General features: G+C 34.0%; 1 protein-coding gene across 6 annotated transcripts in view; it reads right to left on the minus strand.

The window, feature by feature from the left end:
- The window catches only part of NLGN1 (neuroligin 1), a 637479-nt gene that overhangs the window by 439704 nt on the left and 176104 nt on the right, over positions 1 to 21671 (minus strand). For 3 of the 6 annotated variants that reach the window (XM_040621591.1, XM_040621590.1, XM_008705325.2), the window contains one exon: positions 1365 to 1424. The exons of the other annotated variants lie outside the window; for them this stretch is intronic. In XM_040621591.1, the coding sequence (XP_040477525.1) occupies positions 1365 to 1424 (60 nt within the window). The remainder of the gene's footprint in view (positions 1 to 1364; positions 1425 to 21671) is intronic. 6 annotated transcript variants of the gene reach the window in all.

Raw genomic sequence — 21671 nt, forward strand, 5'->3', positions numbered from 1 at the left:
ATCTTCAATTCACTGCTGGGGTTCATGGTAAACGTATTTTTAATCAGAGGTCATAAATTTCACTCATTCAAAATAATTCTTAAATGTTATAAAATATTAAAACACTTAATTTTTAAGCTTTCAATACTTCACTTCTATAATTTAATTTTCTACTGTGAAGTAGTTTATTAACTAAATATCTCTATGAAAATAATTCAAGTTGTTTAGTAAGGATGTATTCATTCATTCATAGTTGTAACTCATGTAACCAGCATTTGTGCTGAACTGTTTGTAGATTATTTCGGAAAACCATTCATACTACATTATTGATATCTTTATGAGATTTAATTTCTAGGGCTCTGGGATTTACTTTTAAACCTGGGATAACATTAGTTACTTCTCGAAGAATCATAACTAGGGTAGCATTAAAAAAAAAAAAAAGTCCTAATTGAAATCAAGGTGAACTGAAAGAACCAATGGGCCCCTCTGGATACTCCACCAAACACCAGGTAAAGGTACACAATGGAATGAGAAATGTCAAATCAATCAGAAGTACTTACATGTACAGAGTCTATCAGAATTGTGTGTCATAAGAAAGGTAGAAAGAGAAAACAGTTTTGATATTAGCGAAGTAGGAAATATTTTATTGCTTATAGTTGGCAATACTTTGAAAATGACAACACTTCCATTCACCAGTCTAGAAATTATGTGTCTTTGAATAGAAAGGATATCCATCAAATGTGCCCAGAGTCCTTAAGTGATTGCACAGTGTTTACTACAGTTATCTAAATGGGTGGCACACCTTTCTTATCTATACACTTGAATTGATTTATGTAATATTTAAGCAAATAAATAGAAAACAGTATTTTTGTCATATAAATTATATTGCTCAAGAAACACTTTATATCAGCTTTTAGTTGTCCTTCATTTTATTGGGTATGGGGCTCTTTTTAAACAAATATCAAAGATAAAAATGAAACACATTTTGATATTGGGTAAAATATTTACATAGATTAGAAAACATGCAAAATGGGAACAGAGAGACTACAGGGGAGGAGATTGTTAGTTCAAAGAATATGGACAAATTTCAGTCAAAACATGGGATGAAACATCAAAAGTCAGTTCAAGAAAACAACAACAAAAAAATGCCCCTCTTTCTAAAACATTTTAATGGTTGGCATCAAAATGTAAAACTTAACATTCATTTTTTTAAAAAAATTAAAAATGTGTATTTATGTGTAACAACAAGCAAGAAGACAAAACACATCAAAAACGGGAATTAAAAACAACTCTTCAAAAAAAGACAAGAAGTAAAAAAATAGAAAGGGGTGGAAAAAGTGATTGAGGCCCTTGTCATGCAAATAGATTTGGTGGAAAAAAAATACCTTCATCTTCAGCACCGTCATTATCACCTAAATCATCTGTCTGTTTCTTTGTAAGGGGACCTAGGATTGAGAACGGAGAAATGGAGGGAAAAAAAAAAAGACAATTCAAGAATAAACAAGACTGAGGGGAAAAAAATAAATGTAAATACTAAAATTCTCAAGGGTATTTCCAAAAAGAGCGGGGAAGTGGTTAAGTCAAAGCTGATTATCTATTTTGTTTAAGAAAAAAAGAATCCCTCTCCCCAAAATATCTTATAGAAGATTTGGTTTGTGAATATATCCAGCATAAAAAAATACATTATGGTTTGAAACTCGAGTCATAAGCAAAGGAAATGATTTTTTTTTAAATATCCACTGCATACAAAAAAGTAAACAGTTTTAGCTGAAAGAACTTAATTTATTCAGTGTCTTTTCTAATTTGAATTGGTGACAACAATAAAGAAAGTAGGCCAAACTCATCCTTAATTTGGGACAATATAATAACATTAGGGAAAACAAAGATATGAACATTTTTAGGGTGTTTTTTTCTCCTAATTTTTTGTAAGAGAATTAACACTTGGATTTTACACATTTTTATATCATACATTTTTCAAAACTGTGACTTTTTAAAATTACTTGTCATTAAACAAATAATTCCCCATGTGTTTTAATCAAATATTAGCTGTGGATTTAAGACATTTGCAACCTGCACAAAAGTATAAAGAGATAATCTCATCACTCTGTAGAGCAAAGGTACCATCAATAGAAGTCAGTGTTTGGTTATTAAGTTAGTTACAGAGTCAGGGCTTACATTTCATAAGCAATTTAGTAATATAACAGAATTATGCCCTCTTGCAATATCATGTCTAGTATAGTTATTTATAAGGGAATCATGTTTTAGGATAATAATTGTGTTAAAACACTGTGAATGTTTAATAAATGTTTTATTATACTTAACAATACTAATTTGCTAGAATAAAGAAGCACACCAAAGGGGAAGTCAAAGGCCATTTGAAAGTAATTTTAAGTGTCACATAATTGACATATTCAGCACACAAAAAAGCAAGTGAAGCCCCACATTTCTTTTCGTTTCCACAACCATTTAATTTGTATGACATTTCATAATCCTCATGCAAAAAGCAATCATTACAAACACAGGACACTCAAGTTAAAAGACAGCCAAACACAGCAGTAAGCAAGAGAATTTTGTCATGCATAAAATAACAGTCATAGAAAAAGGAAGGGGAAAAAAAGACTGAAAGTCATGTATTGATTTCAATAATATAAATAGAAAAGAAGCAGGCATTAACTCTAAGCACACTTCATAGGGAAGGATTGTTAAACATTTCGAGAAAGACTTCTGAGTCTTTTCAGCGATTACTGTGCATTATGTTTGTAATTCAAACTATACCTATTATCAGAACCCTCAAAGAATGAAAACACCATCCCAGAAAATGGAAGGGAAAAAAAAGAGATATAATCCAGTTATGTTTCATCAGCTCAGAGAAACAGCCTTGAGAAATAGTAGTAACTGGCAAAGATCAAAAGATTGGAAATGGAGAAATTAATTATGCAACTGAAGGGACCCATTGACTACTCAGTTGTAAGGTCATAGTTTCAAGGTCATTCCAAATATAGACAGAGGAGCTGTACATAAAAAATTGAGTGATATACTTTTATAGTCAGTCACTCTTGTAAGCAATCATTCCATTAAGAGAAAACCTAGATGAAAACAAGTCTATGCTAATTGACACTCAGTTGCAAGTTCACAGAAATGTACGTTTCTTTAATAGACCCTGCTTAGTGCAAAAAATACTCTCAATGTTTTTGGATGTCCATGCAACAATGTTGCTACATTTCTGAAAAACAGAGATCGTTTCTATTTAAATTCAAAAATTGCTGTATCCAAAACTATATTGGAAATATTTCTAGTTTTAAAACATCATGCAAAATATTGGGCTTAGAAAATTATGTTTTCAAGCTTTTTATTTTTCTTTAACTACCTTAAGCAGTAAATGAAAAGACTTCAACAAATATGATTTCTTGCATTTCTACTTCCAAGGATGCTATAGAGAAATTATACTTTGATTTACTAATAGGCAACACAGATTAAGTGCAGTGGTCATTATTTATTGTTGCCCAAACTAACTACTTTCCAATTTTAGTTAGATTATTTATTTTGCTTAATTCTTGGCACTATTAAGAAACCACTAGCGTGAGTTCAATTTTTTTTTCCTGAATTCTCAGTTCACTAACATTTGGAGACACATGTAAAACCTGTCACAATTAAGTCACTCTCATCACTTTGTTTGGGCCTCTTTTGAACAATTCAGATAAAGTGTTTCTTTTCTGTCGTAGGATACCTGAGGCAATTTATAGGACTTCTTCAGGAAATCATTTGCGTTCTACAGTCACCTAGCCAGTAGTTTTACGTATTTGCACACACACAGAATTGCTGGTTCTTGGGGCTCCTGGGTGGTGCTGTTGGTTAAGCAACCAACTCTGGGTTTTGGCTCAGCCCCACCCCGGGCTCTGCTGCTCAGCCTGGAGTCGGCTTAAGACACTCTCTCCCTCTCCCTGCCCTCTCAACCCCCCACAAATAAATTAATAAACCTTAAAAAAAGAGAGAGAGATAGAGATAGAGAGAATTGCTGGTTCTTAGGTCTGCATAAGATGTGATAGTAAGAGCATTTTTATGAAAACATGATCTGCCACCTGTTTGCGCATGGGACATGGTTCTCAGCTGCTATTTGACTCTGGGTATGCGTAAGTAGGGAAGCCATGGAAATGATACTGCATGCAATGAGATGACTTTTCATGGATAGAATGGTTGAACCACCTTTTTTGCCGCAGTATTTATTATCACCTTCCCTACTCAGGAAGCTGCATGCCTCTTAACTGATGTGGGATAATGATTACATACATGCACTATATGGAACATCTTTTACTGTAGTAAATCTGAAAAGTTAAAAACAGATATAGACATTCAGCATCATAAATAGATGGGGACATCATTATCTTAGAAAAAGTTTAAGTCAAATTCTCCCGACTAAAGAAGTTCTCTTACTGAATGCTAACTAAAATCTATTATTGTATGATACTAAATTGTTCCCACAGTATGGGTTCCAGCAGTATTTTCATAATTCCAGCATAACTGGGCTTTCTTAACATCAAGAATTGTTTATACGTCTGATTTTTTTTAAGGTTCCCCTGGAAAAAGAGGGCTGATAATAGTTTTTGGCAAAAATGGTTATAAAAAGAAAACAAAAACCCAGATTTCCTTTAACTCATATTCCTTAAAAGCACAGGAAACAAATATCTGAGAGGGTCCGGCATTGCAAATTGAAAAACTCAACATCGGTTTCTCTAAGGAAGCCTCAAATACAGTAAACATATGCTTGCAGATTACAGAAACGGATCCCTACATGATCTCAAGATTCCTTATTCCCAGGCTGGAAGGAAAATAGCCTGTTGGCTTGAGCTTCCTTCTTTCTAGAATATCAGCAACTCTGGCTCATTTTTAGTTTATTCTAAGCTGCCATAATTTGATATAATAACTGATGTTAAAGTTTTTTTTAACTGAAAGAGAATATCGTAAGAGGTGATTGTCATTAATTTTCTTATGAAAATTAGACAACCACACTTTAGAGACCACATATTTCCTGTAAATTGATCAACATTATTTTCCCAAAGGAAAAAACACTTACCCTTCAACAAAAATACACAGCAATCATTAACAACATTCCAACCACAGCTTACGCTTCTTTTAAACTACAAACAGTGCATTTTCAATACCAGCAGTTTAAATGGGTATCTTAAAGCACCAAAATATAAAGTGAATGAGTCCTCTAAAACCCAGAGAAGTGATTTATTTTACCTTGAAACTATAGGATCTGTCCTCCTTGAGGAATGCACACATAACTCTCATTAGAGTTAATAGGAAAGTGGACCTCATGTCATTTTGAAAGGGAGTGAGAGTAATTACTATATTTTATAACTCCTATAGGCAATAAATAGATTCAGTGGTGAAACAACAGGACTAGGAAGGTAAAGGGAATTCCTAACCATGAAGGTAGAGGGAACTCCTAACCATGAACTTTGAACTCATTTAAATCCAAAATAGTTTCCATGCCATTAATAGAAGCATAGTTCAAAGTGTTAGCCTTTACAAAGGATTTATGATGCAGTCTTACATTTTAGGGTCTGACCACAGTGCCTTTTATTTTTTAAAAAAGGAATAAAAAAGGAATAAAAATATCAGCATTTCTCTGTAGTTAACTGGAGAATAATTATGAGGCCCTGAAATAATTACTGTCCACCCATATTAATGCTGCTTTTTATCATTCTCTTTGATGAAGGGCTAATATACTTTAGGTCTCAAATACATTAGAACTGATTATAAATTCCTTCATTACGGGTTCAATTCAGCAGAAATTATCTGTACTTTGTGTCACACATATCTGCAAAAGGCAAGCAGGTTGAGGGTATTATTAGCTCCTGACTTAGAAAGCTGGCCATGTGAAAGGTGTCCTTCTTAAGAGAGCAAGTCTTTGAAAATTTCAGGATTACTTAGAGCTCCAGGCTCCTGTGAGTTCCACTGTGATACATGGACAGCCCTGGCTAATGACCTTGCTCTATTCTTCCCCCACCAGACTTTGAGGTAAACTGACTCAATGGAATTCCTAAGGCTATTTCCATAGAATGGGGAAATATAAGGATGTTGCCACTTGTTCTGGGGCAATTGGAAGCTGTTTAAATCTTTTCAGGAATGTTCTTAGTCTTTATAAAACTAGAATCAAGGGTGTAAAAATCTAATTTTGTCTGCTCTGTATGGAAGACAATGCTGGAATTCAGTACATTACAAATAAAAATAGCAGTATGTTACCGTATTTGATTTTTTCAAAATTGATAAACATTAAAATACAATGACTTAAAGAAACCAGATATCACCACAGTTGGTGTCACCGCAAAGGTGGTAAATTTTACCTATTGAAATTTAGTGAATTTTATATAACTACGATACACAACTCGAGAATATAGAAATGAGTGAAAGCAACAGATTTGGAATAATACTCATTAATTTGATATTACTATATTTATTAACTAAAGATTATCACACTTCTTAAATCATTGATTTTATTAATATGTAAAGAAATTATAGCTGAAAATAAAATTTTTCAATTAAAAGACAGCATTCTTGTGCAATGTCATAAATATGCATTATAAGAAAAAAAATATAATGCAAATTGCTGCGATGAGACATTGGAAACAAACTTTGGGAGAACTCATAATTTAAAGAATCCGTATCTTTGCAAATTTTGGTGGCACAATATTTCTTAGGAGAGCTGCCTGTTTAGGCTAGTGGTTCAAATGTACATATGCTATAGAAAGGACCAGATTCCAACGGTATAAAAGCAGCAGACATGCTCTGTGTTTATTTTTGTGTTAGAAGAAAACACCTACATGAACAAAAAGACACACTCTCTCAGTTCCTCAGAGGCAGAACATAGCTTAAAACATGACTTTTGGGAAAAAGAAAATTTGATGTTAAGGTCAGGAAAAAAGGAAGAGATCTTGGATCCAGTACATTGAGAAAAGCTCATTCATATTTATAAGAAAAACAAGTTGTTTTTTCACAAAATTACTTTTATTACAATACTTTGAAGTCAAAAGCAATCCTCTCTAGAACAAAAGTGATAGGATCTGGGGAATTTTTTTTTAAGTAGATAAAAAGTAAGTAAAATAGGCTAACTCTTAATCTGAGCATCACCAAATTTGCACAAGCTTATTATTTTTTTAACACTACATTTGTTTGATTTTTTTTAAAAAAATGCACATGCAGTATTTTATATCATTAAGTCAGAATAATGCTCCCTTCTTATCTGGAGCAATGTGGCTGTATATTGCATAAATCCTGTAGTACTCTGTGAAGACATACTCTCCATTGACCTGGCTTTCCACACATTATCCAGAAAGAGGTGTACCTGGGTGTGGTGAGGACACAAGTGCCACCAGATCCCAGAGCTCTCTCAGCAAAGCTTGAGATTGGGACAGCATCAATAGTCCAAACTCCTTGGTATGGCTGCCAGTATTTAGTTGTCCAGCTTTTCCAAATATGTGTTATGTTAGGTCACCAGGATACCGGGTGAGCAACACAGGCAAGACCCTAGCCCTCATAAAAATTAATTTTGTCAGAGAAAGAGACACTAAGCAAAAATCACACACAGAAACATATACTTACAAATTGTGTTAAGGAAAAAAAAAAAGTCTTAGTGTTATGAGAGGTTATACAAGGCAACGTAGCTGAGCCTAAGGACATCTTCATTGAAAAAGTGTAATGTAGCCTGAGGATTGAAGGACAGCTCGGTACTAAGCAAGCAAAGAGGAAGGGGGTGGAAAAGTACAGTGGAAAGAAGATTCCATCCAGAAAGGCCCTACAATTAGAGGGAACCTGGAGGTCAGTGAGTCTGGCAAAGAGAACAGGGAGTAGTGGGAGATGAGGATGAGTATGCCACTCCTCTAGCCTGGGGATTTTTGTCTTAACCCTATAATCAACAGGAAGTCATTTAAAGGGTTTAAGCACACACTGATAAACTGGGCCCTACCTGAATCTTAAAGAGAAAATCACAAAGAGGTGAAGTCACTCCAAATCATAGGGCAAAGAATACTTTACACAGAAGTCTGCATTATGTTCTTATCAGATGGAAATAGTTTCATGAGAAGAAATCAGATGATGGAAAGGGAGTCTATAACTCTTCTCTATTTTCTGTTTGCAAATAAATTGAATATCATCAAAAAGAAAAATTTAAGACTCCAGCACATCTAAAATTTTATGAATATTTTAAAGTTTTCTATTAAACATGTATTTAAAGTTAAATTTATTTTGCTAAGAATTAACATGATGAGAATTAATATATCCTAACTACTCTTATATTCATACAAAGATAGATAGTCTATAAGTGATTTCTTACCCTGTTCTCAGGATAATAGGGATGCCCACCAGGTCCACCCCAAGACCAATTTTACCTCCCATAAAGGTTTTGCTTTCAGAGTTATAACTTTCTGCTGCTTCTCCAATTTTATTCCTGTCACGCTCTCCCAGAACTCTCTATTATTGGCCTTGTCTGTGGCCATCACTATCACATGGCTGAATTATTGCAGTAACCTCAGAGCTGCTCCCACTGTCATCTAGACTCTAGACTGTCTCCCAAGCCATTTTGTATGCTATAGGTTTTTGAAGTTGTAGATAATAATAGTGGCAAACCCAAAAAGAAAAAGATTTAATCATCATCAGCTAAAATGTACACACATTCAACTCCTTCTAAGACTAAAATTGCAAGCATTCCAAGGGAACAGGAACTCAAGAGCGTATACAAAAAACTTGTACTGTGAATTTTAAAATAGCTATAACAAGACAGATGAAAACTAAATATAGTTTAACACTCATTTTGATGTTTTAGAAATTCATGAGCAAAAAAAAAAAGGATTTTTTTATTCAAAATGGAAACAAGTCATTTCAAATATTTTTTTAAAAAAATGCAGTTCAGATTAGTGTTCATTAAACACCACTTTCATTGTTTCACTACTTAAATAAAAATTCTGTTTCTTTCTTATTATTGTAGATGAAATGCCCCAGAGTGAACCATAAGACCCTCCTTATTCTTTCCAGATTTTATCTCTTCATTCCATTGCTTTCCAAAATACATCTCTTCCAAATTCTGCCAAACATTTTAAGAAAAACTAATATCAATCTTTCTTAAAGTCTTCCCCAAAATTGAAGAGGATGGAATGCTTCCAAACTCATTTTATGAGGCAGCATTACCTGATAGCAAAGCCTGATGAGCACACCACAAGAAAAGAAAATCACAGGCCAATATCCCCAACGAACATAGATGCAAAAATATTCAACAAAATATTAGCAAACCAGATTCATCAATACATTAAAAGGATCATATGTCATGATGAAGTTGGATGCAAAGATGGTTCCACACTAACAAATTAATTAATGTGACATGTCACATTAAAAAATGAAGGCTAAAAATCATATGATCCTCTCAATAGGTATAGAAAAAGCATTTGACAAAACACTACATCTTTTCATGATAAAAACTCTCAACAAACTGTGTATACAGGAAATGTATCTCAACATAATAAGGGCCATATATAATAAGTCCACAGTTAGCATCATATCCAATGGCGAAATGTTGAAAGCTTTTCCTCCATGAACAGGAACAAGACAAGGATGCCCATTCTCACCACTTTTATTCAACATAGCACTAGAAGTCCTATTCAAAGCAATTAGGCAAGAAAAAGAAATAAAATGTGTCCAAATTGGAAAGGAAGAAAATCACTTCTATTTGCAGGTGATATGATATTATATGTAGAAAGTCCTAAAGACTCCACCTAAATACTGTCAGAACTAATAAACAATTTCAGTAAAGTTGCAGGAAAAAAAGATCAATATCAAAAATCAGTTATGTTTATAAAAATGAAATATCAGAAAGAAAAATTAAGAAAACAATCGCATTTACAATAACATCAAAAAGGTTAGTAATAAATTTAACTAAGAAGCAAAAGATCTGAACACTGAAAGCTGTAAGACATTGATGAAAGAAACTGAAGAGGACATAAAGAGATGGAAAGACAGTCAATGTCCATAAATTGAAAGAATTAATATTGTTAAAATGTCTATACTTTTCAAAGTGATCTATGGATGCAAAACAATCCTTCTCAAAATTCCAATGGTGTTCTCCACAGAAAAAAAACCCACAATGCTAAAATTTTATGAAACCACAAAAGACCTCACATAGCCCAAGAAATCCTGAGAAGAACAACAAAGCTGGAGGCATCACACTTCCTGATTATAAACTATATTACAAAGCTATAGTAATCAAATCAGTATGGTATTGGTATAAGAAGCAGACACATAGATCAAGAGAACAGAATAGAGACCCTGGAAATAAACCTAAGCATATATGGTCAATTACTTTTTAACAAAGGAGCCAGGAATATATAATAGGGAAAGGATAGTCTCTTTATTAAATGGTGCTGGGGAAACTGGACAACCACAAGCAAAAGAATGAAACTAGACCCCTATCTTATATCATATACAAAAATAATTTCAAAATGTATTAAAGACTTGAATGTAAGACATGAAGTCATAAAACTCTAGAAGAAAACGTAGTAATTGAACTCCTTGCCATTGGTCTTGGCAATAAGTTTTTGGATTTGATAACAAAAGCAAAGGCAAAAAAAGTAAAAATAAATAAGGGGACTACATTAAACCGAAAAACTTCTACACATCACAGAAACTATCAATAAAAAGAAAAGGCAATCTATGGAATGGGAGAAAACATTTGCAAACCACATATCCAATAAGAGATTAATATTTAAAATATATAAGAAATTCATACAACTCTATAGCAAAACAAAACAAAACAAAACTCTCAAACAACCCAATTAAAAAAATTCAAAACCTGGGGCGCCTGGGTGGCACAGCGATTAAGCGTCTGCCTTCGGCTCAGGGCGTGATCCCGGCGTGATGGGATCGAGCCCCACATCAGGCTCCTCCGCTATGAGCCTGCTTCTTCCTCTCCCACTCCCCCTGCTTGTGTTCCCTCTCTCGCTGGCCGTCTCTATCTCTGTCAAATAAATAAATAAAATCTTTAAAAAAAAAAAATTCAAAACCTAAACTGACATTCTTTTTTTTTTTTCTGAAGAAGACCTACATATGACCAAATGATACATGAAAGGTGCTCAACATCACTAATCATTAGGGAACTGCAAATCAAAACCATAATGAGATACCATCTCACCTCTGTTAGAATGTCTTTTATCAAAAGACAAGAAATAACAAATGCCGATGAGAACATGGAGTAAGGACACCCTTGTACACTTTTGCTAGGGATGTAAACTGGTGTGGAAAACAGTATGGAGGTTCTTCAAGAAGTTAAAAATTGAACTACCATATGATTATGATTTAGCTATCTCACTTCTGGCTATATATCCAAAGGCAATGGAATCATTATCTCGAAGAGATATCTGTACCCCCATGTTCACAGCAGCATTGTTCACAACAGCCAAGGTATGGAAACAATCTAAGTGTCCATTGGCAAATGAATGGATAAAGAAAATGTGGTGTATATATACATAATGGAATATTATTCAGACTTAAAATTCTTTCATCTTTAGTAACACGGATGGACCTGGAAGACATTATGCTAAGTGAAGTAAGCCAGACAGAAAAAGACAAATACTGTATTGTATCACTTATATGTGGAATCTAAAAAAGTTAAAAATAAGAAAATGAAAGTCATATTCATAGAAATAGTAGAAAAAATGCTTGCTAGGGTCTGGGGAGTGGATGAAATAGGAAGAGGTTTAGTGTAAAAAGGGTAAAAATGTTCAGTTATAAAATAGATAAGGTCTAAAATGCATAACGTAGTTAGCATAGTTGGTAACATGGTATTGTATAATCAAAATTTGCTAAGGCTGTAGAACTTAAAAGCTGTCACACACACACAAAAGTAAATACGTGAGGAGACAAAATCCAGAATACACCTTTTTCCATTATGAGTTTTCTCACTGTTGCACAAAAATGACCTCGCACTCACATCTTGTGTGCTTTGTCTTACAGAGTTGATTCCTTGAAGTTCTAGTTATAATCAACTCACCTCAGAGAGGAGGAAAGAAGGATGATAAGAATAGGGAATCTCCTCTAATATAACGTGTTAAGGTTTTTTGCACGTTGAAAAAAAGGAGTACTATTGTATGTTTTGGCCTGAACTGTTGTCTTTAAGATATGAACCCGAGATAGTTCTATACTGCTCAGCCAGACCTGACTGTGAAAATACCTTAATTCCTGGACATTACTACATTTTATCTCCATAAGTGAGATAAATAAACTGAGCCAGTAATTTTTTAAGATCTTATTTTCTAAGTGGGTCTCACGGGGAAATAAGTCAGTAAAGACAAGACCTCTACTGTTAAAGTCCTAAAAGATCGAGACTAACTGTGTGTCTTCCCCTGAAGAGACTTCTTGACAGTTTCCAGTCTCAAACATGTCTCTCCTTGCTAAATATCTCTTGTCCTCAGTGAAGCTGTTCCACTCTCTTTCTACCCCATGCATTACATTCCGCATGGATTGATTCCTCTTACCATTCACTCTCCTGTGCTCCCTCTTGCCTGATACAAATTAATGATAAGCTTACATTAGATATTATAAACAACACCTATGAATCCAGTGATTATACACCTAGATTCATAGGATGCTATAGCTGGAAAGGACCTTACTGACTATCAAACTCTCTCATTTCACAACTCCTCAAAAAACAAAAAGAGCATTAACTGATTTTGCCCAGGCCCCAAAGCTAGTTAAAAGCAAGAGCTCAGTCTAGATCTTGGGTTTCCTATCTTTCTATCTAGTTAGCTCCTTCAATAAAAGACAATAAAAGACAAGTGGAGAAAAGGAAAAACATTGGGTGTGGAGGTACCTGATGTAGCAGAGGTACCTTTTATACAAACCACAAACCACCAAGCCCACCATTATTATAACTATAAAGCCTTTTGTAACCCTCTAACCAACATTTTATTTAGATGTCATTGAGGTTAAAATTGAAATAAAAGTAAATATTTTCCTTTAAAAGGAAAAAAAACACAAACATTTTAAAAACAAACCAACAGATTTGGAAGGACAAAGATTCTAGAGTTTAACCAAAATAAGCAAAAACAGTTAAGAGGAACAATTTCCTAGTAGTATATATTATTAAACTGAATGACGTGTGAAATAAGGTGTGAAAAAATTAATCAACTTGACTTAAAAGGAAAACAATAGCTAAGGGGAATATACGGCCATATAGGCCAATGAAATAGTGAAATGCTCTGTACCGTTTAAATGACTATTGTCCAGAACTCTTCTAGTCTCTCTACTCTAGCACCTAAGCTGCTTTGGCTCTAACCATTCCTTAGGTCCCCTTAGCGTACCATAGTTAAGAAACTAAAGGGTTAATTTTTAGCATAGCAGGGCTCCCAGCACCCATCTATTGTGCTATAGGCTGATACCCTTTCTAACGAGGCAATTTTAGTATTTTAATATTCCCTCTGGATTAATTGCAAAGACATTTCCAAACCTAGAAGTCTATAACTCTAAAATGTATTTGCTAGAATAGGTATTAATACTACTTGATTGGTTTGGAAACAGCCCTGTGTTGGGCTCCACTCTGGGTGTGGAGACTACTTAAAAAAATAAAAAATAAAAAAATATAAAAGCTCATAGCATAGCATTGTTTATGAGATTAAGGGCAGTAATACATGTGTAGCTCTTAGAACAGTACCTGGCATATTTTAAGGACACAATACGTATTAAAAATTATTGTTAAAATACACTAAACCCAACATTTAGAAAACTACATTAATTGACATGAGACAAATTACAGGAGAAAAAATAGGTATTTTCTTGGAGTCTTTAAAAGAGTGAAGATTCTGAATGTAATTAACAATATGTTTAATATTTAGTCATTATAGATTTGAAATTGATTACCAGCTAATGAGAATTTTAAAAACACTTTCTCTTTTGGCAAAATATCAGGTCTGAATTTGTAGCATCAGAAAAAAAGTGCAGAAAAATTTAAAAGCAAAATGCCATAGCAGCTCTTTACTTCCATTGTAATAATACTTACTGAGGAGAGAGTTGACAGGTTTGGGACAAGTTAGCATTTCGAATACTTGATCCATTTAAAACACCAAAAACTTTCATGGAAAGGTAAAAGTGATATGCTGGTTGAAATTATACTTTTAAATTATATCAATATTAAAATATTTTTTCTAATTCTATTATTTACCAACTTCAATGTTCTAGCTTTATCTCATAATTGGTAGTACTGTTTAAATGTGGTTATATGCACCAGCATTACAAGAAATAATTGCTTGAGTGACTCACAATATACGTTTAAGGGGCTCAGTTTAAGAACACCTGAGGTAGGAAATACGGCCACTGAAAGCTTACGTTCTATCTTGTGTATGAATTGTGTTTTGGGAAACCCAGGAGCAAAATTAAGGTATTTGATCTTCAAAATATAAACACGCCATCTTAAAAGGGGCTTATCTCTCAAGTATTTAATGGTTGCTGGATTACAAGAATCAATATGGGATAAGAGGCTCCATGTTTTATTGATTTCTCATTGCCTGCATTTTCGTTCTTCCTTTAAGCTATTGAAATGCCTCAAATCAAGCTACTTTTTGTAAGATAGTCCAGAATAATAATATTCATCAAAGATAACATATCCAATACTAATATTTTGCTATTGGCAGTCAAGATTGCCTTTGAAGAAAAAAATATTTACTTATATAAATATGAAAGCTTTTGCATTTAGTTTCTAGTATTTTTACAACGAAAACTTTTTTAAAATATATAGAAATCACATTTGATTTTGTAAAATATTTCACATTTAGATAAACGGCCATTTCTTGAATATCTCAGAATTTTTATTTTAATATGGAAAGCTAGAAGCAGCTATATTAAAATTTAAAGCAATAAAAAATATGCATTTGACTTTAGGCAAGATATGTGTTTCAGAAATTTGCACATGAATCAATGTTTCTAAATTTGAAATACACTAAGAAAGGCTGCAATGTTGGCACCCTGTGGTGAATTATTTGGATAAATAAATCCCTCTTATAAGAGAATAATCACCCCAATATGTGTTTTCTAAGTTACCATTCCCAAATTTTTTTTCCTTTGAATATGAATGCATCTGTATTTATTTAGTAGTAAACTCAACTCTTCCGGTTCATGTTAAGAAATAGTATCTAATGTTTTAATTGCTTGTAATTAGGATTCATTTATCCTTTGTGATTCATCTAAACAACTTGTCACTGAGAATGAATGATTTTCAACATTACTTTGTTGAAATGGAGTAGAAATTTGCTTCTGCAGGCAGTTTAATTATTATAGACATTTGTTTTTAAGCAGAAGAGCAGTGAGAAAACTCATAAGAGAACAGGTACATAAAAAGACTAAAATGGTTCAGCATTAGAAACAAAAGGAAAGAAATAAAACTGAATAGAAAGAAAGATTCAGGACCATGACATTGTACAAAATTCACAGGTGGGATACCTCCCCCTCATGACCCTCCCTTTGTATTTGAACATATGTTTCAGATTAATCCCTGTAAGAAAATCAATAAAATTCAGTTCTCTAGATAGTGCTTCTCCAACATGAATGTACATAAAAAATATCCAGGGATCTCATTAAAAAATGACAATTCCTACCTCCCTTTCCCTTTGAGATTGCTCGGGGTTCAGTATAGAGTTTAACAATGAAATGATGAATGAGGTCTATGGAACACACTTTGAGGAAAACGTGGGATCTAGACCCTTTTCCTATTGGGGGATTTTGAATCTTTTCTTATTTTAACTCCCACTGGGGAGTTAAATGAAAAGATCTACATAAATATATGAAATTGACAACTTGTGTACATGCTTAGTTATGACACGTATCAGCTAGAAATATTTGTGTGACTGAAATGGTGTCTTCTCTTTGAGAAGAAAATGCCCAGAAGAAACACAATGACCTATTCCCAAATAAAGCTTTATTTTGTGACAATACTTTAGACGATAGACAGATTAGATAGATGGATAGATAGGTAGATGATAGATACAGATAGATATATGTATATATACACATGTATACAAACATATACATTGTATATACAAACCCATGTATACACATATAATAATACATATATATGTCATTGAAAGTATTAAATGGCTCTACCCCTTTGCTTTAGTATTTTGAAATCTAGTCAAGAAATAATCTCTATCTCAAAATATTTTATACCACATTTGTTTAAAATGTATTTAAATCCTGACTATAGTTTAGATTCTTGGAGGTTCACATACTATCAAGAATACTCACCCTACTATCTCATATAATATCACACCAGGCCTTAGTAAAACTAAGGCTGGCAGGAAGAAAAGTTTTTAGACAAAGCAATGAACCCAGCCTGAAGTAGTTCAGAACATACTTCTAGGAAAATTAAGGAATGTAATGTAAGGAAGATGTAAAAATTATCAAGAAATATCTAAGGGGTATAAATGTCAAAGAGTGAGAGAAATATGCTCCCTAGAACATAATGAAATAAACAGAAGTATAAAAATACAATAAGAACACAGCGCAGTGATCTAAGGGTGGCGGCACCATCTGTGGCCTGGGAAAGAGGAATTGTTGGCCCCCTGCCTAGTGTTGGAGCCAGGGAAGCAGGGAAGCTTTTGAACTGTTACAGTGAGAACTAAAGTCATAGTCTCTTTGTCTTCAAGCTACGAGTATCCGTGTCTCGCTCCTTGTTTCTGTGTCTCTTTGTGTGTGGATGTCACACCTACCCTCTTGTGTGAACTTCTTTGTGTATGAATGCGTGTGAATTTGTCTGTCGAGTTAAACATGTATTTCATTCTTCTGGAGTTACGTCATTCACTTGGTTTTGTGTGTAAATGGCCCTGAATGTATGAGATCTGCCCAATTACATCTTGTCGCTTACTTGCGTACTTTGCTCTGTCTTGTATGTCTCTCTGACCAAGTGTGCTTTCTTCCTGTCTGCTGTATGTACGTCTCTGTATCTCTGTTTATGAGTCTCTCTTCTGCTTCTGAGTGTCTTTGACACCTAGTGTCCCATTCTATCTATTCTTTTGCATATTTCTTTTTCTGTGCCTCCCTGGTCATCTCACTTTGTCAGAGGCTTTAAGCAGGTGTCTCTGCAATTGCTTCTGATGGCACGTGTTTTTGTTTTTACATATATCCCTATGTGTGTCTCCCTCTCTCTTTCTTTTTGTGCCTCTGGGTATGGCCTGTGTGTGTGTGTTTCTTGCTTGCTCCCACCATGTGGGCACCACTAAGTGAGTGTCTCAGTGTGTACGCTCTTCTCTGTACGTCTCTCTGTTGAGCATGCCTGTGGGACACGAGGCAGATGAGAAGCTCCCAAGATATATACCCTCTCTCAAAAGCAGTCTGTCAGTGAAAAGACTCAAGGAAGTTATCTAGTCTTTTATTGCCTCCAGACAGGGCTACTGCTCACATATTCCACAGAGAGATGTTAATACTCATCTTCCTTACCTTTCCTAATATATTCTGTTGACACTCAAGTTTTATGCATAAGAATACCTATTCCATGACCTAAATGTCTCTAAGCCTTATTTCCTCAAGTAAAAATGATGATAAAAGCACCTTATTGTAGGGTTGGTGTGAAAACTACAGATGCATAGTTCTTAGGACACTACCTAGCACATAGTTGGTGCTCCATAATTCTACTACTCTTATCAGGGCATATTTTTAGGCTAAAATTTTGTTGAAAAGTTAAATTCCTCTAAGAAAACCTGCTATATAATCAAACAATTTTAAGAAAGATTATTTCATGCAATGTTCCTACCTTTTAAATATACAGCTACAAGAACAGTATGAAATGGACCTCTTCTAAGAAATATCAGGACAGCTTTTTGGATGGAAAATACATTAGAACATATGTTTCCATGCTTTCAGCGGCCTATGGCACTAATCTAATAGTTCTAGATTATGTACCATCTTAGATCAGTTAAAATATAGCTCAAAATGACAGCTAGGGCATAAGATGATCTATTGCAACCTCTTCATCTGTAATAGGTAAGGACACACTGAAGGCAGGGAGACTGTCTCAGTGACTTGTCCTAAGTTATAGGCAACAGTGGCAAATATGCTACAAAACTCCACACACCACGGGATTATGGTCTATGCTGTTTCCTATGTGTTTTGCTACCTTCACCAAGGATTTAAAACAGGTTTTTTTTCATTTAATCATATCTTTTGAATAGATAATTCATTCACAAAGTTGAGAACTCAGATCAATAAATACGAAGGGATATCGAAAATCAGGGTCACCTCCTCCACCCTTAGCTCCTCTGTTCCTGCTTCATCCCTGATCCTGCAGGTAAGCACTCTTTGGTTTTATGCAAATTCATGGAAATTATTTATATAGATATAGTAATTATCAACTATATATGTATTTTAATTTCTTCTCTTTTTTACATAAAAGATAACATTCTAAATTCACTGTTTTGCCTCTTCCTTTTTTTTTTTTTTCTTTTTACTTAACAGTATATCCGGGAGATCTTTCTATATCAGTACATGAAAAACTTCCTCATCTTTTTTTATAGCTGCACAGTGATTTCAGATTTTTTTAAAGAATCTAATTAGTTGTGATCACTTAAACCAAAGGGGAAAAAATAAAGCTTTAAAAGATATAGGGCTACATTGAAAAATTCCCATACCAATTTTAATTCATAGGTGGGAGGAACAATGCAAAGAGAAGGGCCAAGGTGAACTCTGAGCACATAGTAAAAGCTGTCTGGACGCACCTGTTCCCTTTCTTCACTTCCCAAGGGCTGCCCGAGGCATGGAAGAAATAGATAAAATATCTACACTTATTTTACTTTTTACTCCCAAGGGCAAAAATCCATAGAATACAAACATTCATAAAATAGGAGCTGTTAGGAGGACCTGAATGTTTTGAAAATATGCACTGCTCAAACTACCATTTCAAGTTGTAACTTTACCGAGACATATACACATGTACACACAACTCAGTTTTTCCTACAGTAATTTTTTTATCAATTTATAGTAAAATAAAGTATCTTGCTGACAATTTCTTTTACTATAATTCCATTACCCATTATCTTTACTAGAGTACAATAAATTTGCTTATCTCTATTATTTCAGAGAATTGATTTGCGTGCCTGTGAGCCTGTCAGGAATGTTGGTAGGTGTTGTATGTACTTTATCCTGGTGAGTTCTTTCAATATTCCATCTTCCCCAGTTGTCCCATGGCAAAACAATTAGATCTATGTCTCATTTGCTTTACTCCTTCTTATCCACAATATGCAGTAAATAACAATATGCAAGGATAACTAAAAACTTCAGAAGCCTCCCTGGCAGTAGAGTTGCTTTTGTGGGGTTCGCAATACCTAAAGGAGCAAGGAGAGGCAGAGTCACCTACTCTATCTCTTGCCTGTTGCCCAGTGAGATCTCAAACTTCCCTTAAATCTCAGAGCAAGTTAAGTCTAATAAAATTACCTTAAGTTCTTTGTCCATGACCAAGTCATGTAACATTGGTTTGAGCTAATAGTTTATTTCACGACTCTACTAAGAGCATAGGTGTTAAATCTACTGTACATTTTAAAAAGATTTCATTAAAAAAAATACTTCAACAGATATTGCTTCACTGTATTCTAACCACTTTGTAAATCAAGGACTGATGTTCCTGTTTTATAAATATATCCATCTTGTAAATCTAATCATGGAAGGTGACCTGTCCTGTCTAAAGTCATATCACTGACTACTGGCGGCAACCCTATTGTCCATATTTGACCTAATGCTTTTCATGGAAACCATTGTAACCTATCCACAAATCCAGAAATAAATAATTGGCCTTGATAACAATTGACTCATTAAGTCAGTCCAAAAATGGCGATGATAAGACACCAAAATGGCAACTAAAATATCCACCAAAGTTCATCCATCCACAGCAGTGAACAAATTCAGTCTTGTGATTTGTTAAAATGAATTAGATAGATCCATATGTTCTGATATCAAAGTTATCTAAGACATACGAGTAAGAAAAAAGGGGAAATTTCATAATAACATGGAAAGCATCATCCCATTTATATAGAAAAAGGGTTAAACACACAAATGCTTAAATATACATAGAAATTTCCTGGAAGGATATCCAATAAACTATTGTGAGTTGTTTTCTCTAGAAAGTGAGTATAGTATGACACATGGGGAAATAGGTTGGACTTTGACTTTTTCACTTACACTCTTCATGTCTGCAGTTTTTAAAATCATGAACATATATTATTTTTATCACTTAAGGTCTCATATGGTCAGAATTTTTAACTTGCTATTAAACTTGGGACAAGTCAAGTAAACACTCTAGACATACCTCTACATGCCTGCTTCTCTTAGATAACTCACTGGTCTTTGAAGCTTTGACTTTGTGTCAAAATCTCTATTGACTCTTTGAATAAATATTTAATTTCTCAATTAATTATAAAGCTAGTGGGGAGCTTAAACTGCAGGGATAAATGTATTGGATTTTTACCTCATCAATAACATAGCCACTCAGAATGACATTCTGGTTGGATTAGCAAGACACATGCCATTGTCTCAATTACCAGTGCATGTGACATTGAAGGTGCAGATGGGCAACTCAAAAGTATGTATGTTTCATGAAACATTCTCTAAACCTTTAAAGTCTTCCAGTTATTTTCACTTATTATAGAAATCATTTCAGCTGATAAACTACTGAGTCTCATTTGAGGTTCATATTTTAGACATAGGCATAACATTTTAACTCATTTGTGTTCCCAACAGGCATATACACAGACATGTATGCATGTGTTTATGTATCCAGAGAGAAACATGTAAGAATCATCACTAAATATATGAACCAAGTGACAGAAGTAGCAATCGTAGATTAATACAATCTTTAACTCACGTTATTATGTAGGGAAGTTAGAAGCATTGCATCGTGAATTAAGGGCAAAGTGTCAACCTTAAGTTTAAATATGGACTTTTCAAATAACAAATGATATATTCCATGGACAGCTGTCTAGAACGTGTGTTATTTTTTATGCATGCAATCTTGAAATTCTATTCATGTATTTTAATTCCGACTCACAGACCTTGTAGGTAAATAGATAGCACTTTTTGGCAAAGATAAGAACTGACAGAAATGGAAAAATGGTTATAGGAAGTTATAAAATGAAGAGTCAATTTATGAACATTTTACATAATCTTGCAAAAATAGTAATTGACGAGGGAAAATCAGTAAAACATTTTCCATTATTTTACTCCATATTCTGCTACTCATCTTTAAGGTCTATTACCTAGTGCATGTGACCTATACAGCTGACAAGTCTTCTTAAAATCTCCTTAACTGAAATGAAATCAGTTTAATTCTATAATTTTTGGTAATATGCAGATTTATCTTATGTTCCATAATAGTTAGTTCAAACCACATTAATCATCCCTGCCACAGACTTTCAGTTAGTTTGATGCTTGTCTGATTTCTCCAGTAGGTTTTGAGCATCTGAAGGAGAGAGACCATGTCAAATTCATCTTTAAACCTGAAGTTGTTGCCCAGGATTTGGCACATCTTAGAACTCAGTAAAAGATTCTTAAATAAATAAGGGGGAGCAGAGTAGCAAATATTCTAAACATTCCAGTGAATCTCTTCTCTCTATATATCGTTAGGTACCATATACTATATTTTAATGATATTCAGAATGTTGAACCTGAGGATTTTC

The sequence above is a fragment of the Ursus maritimus genome, unplaced genomic scaffold (genome assembly GCF_017311325.1).
Source record: "Ursus maritimus isolate PB19 unplaced genomic scaffold, ASM1731132v1 scaffold_4, whole genome shotgun sequence".
NCBI lineage: Eukaryota > Metazoa > Chordata > Mammalia > Carnivora > Ursidae > Ursus > Ursus maritimus.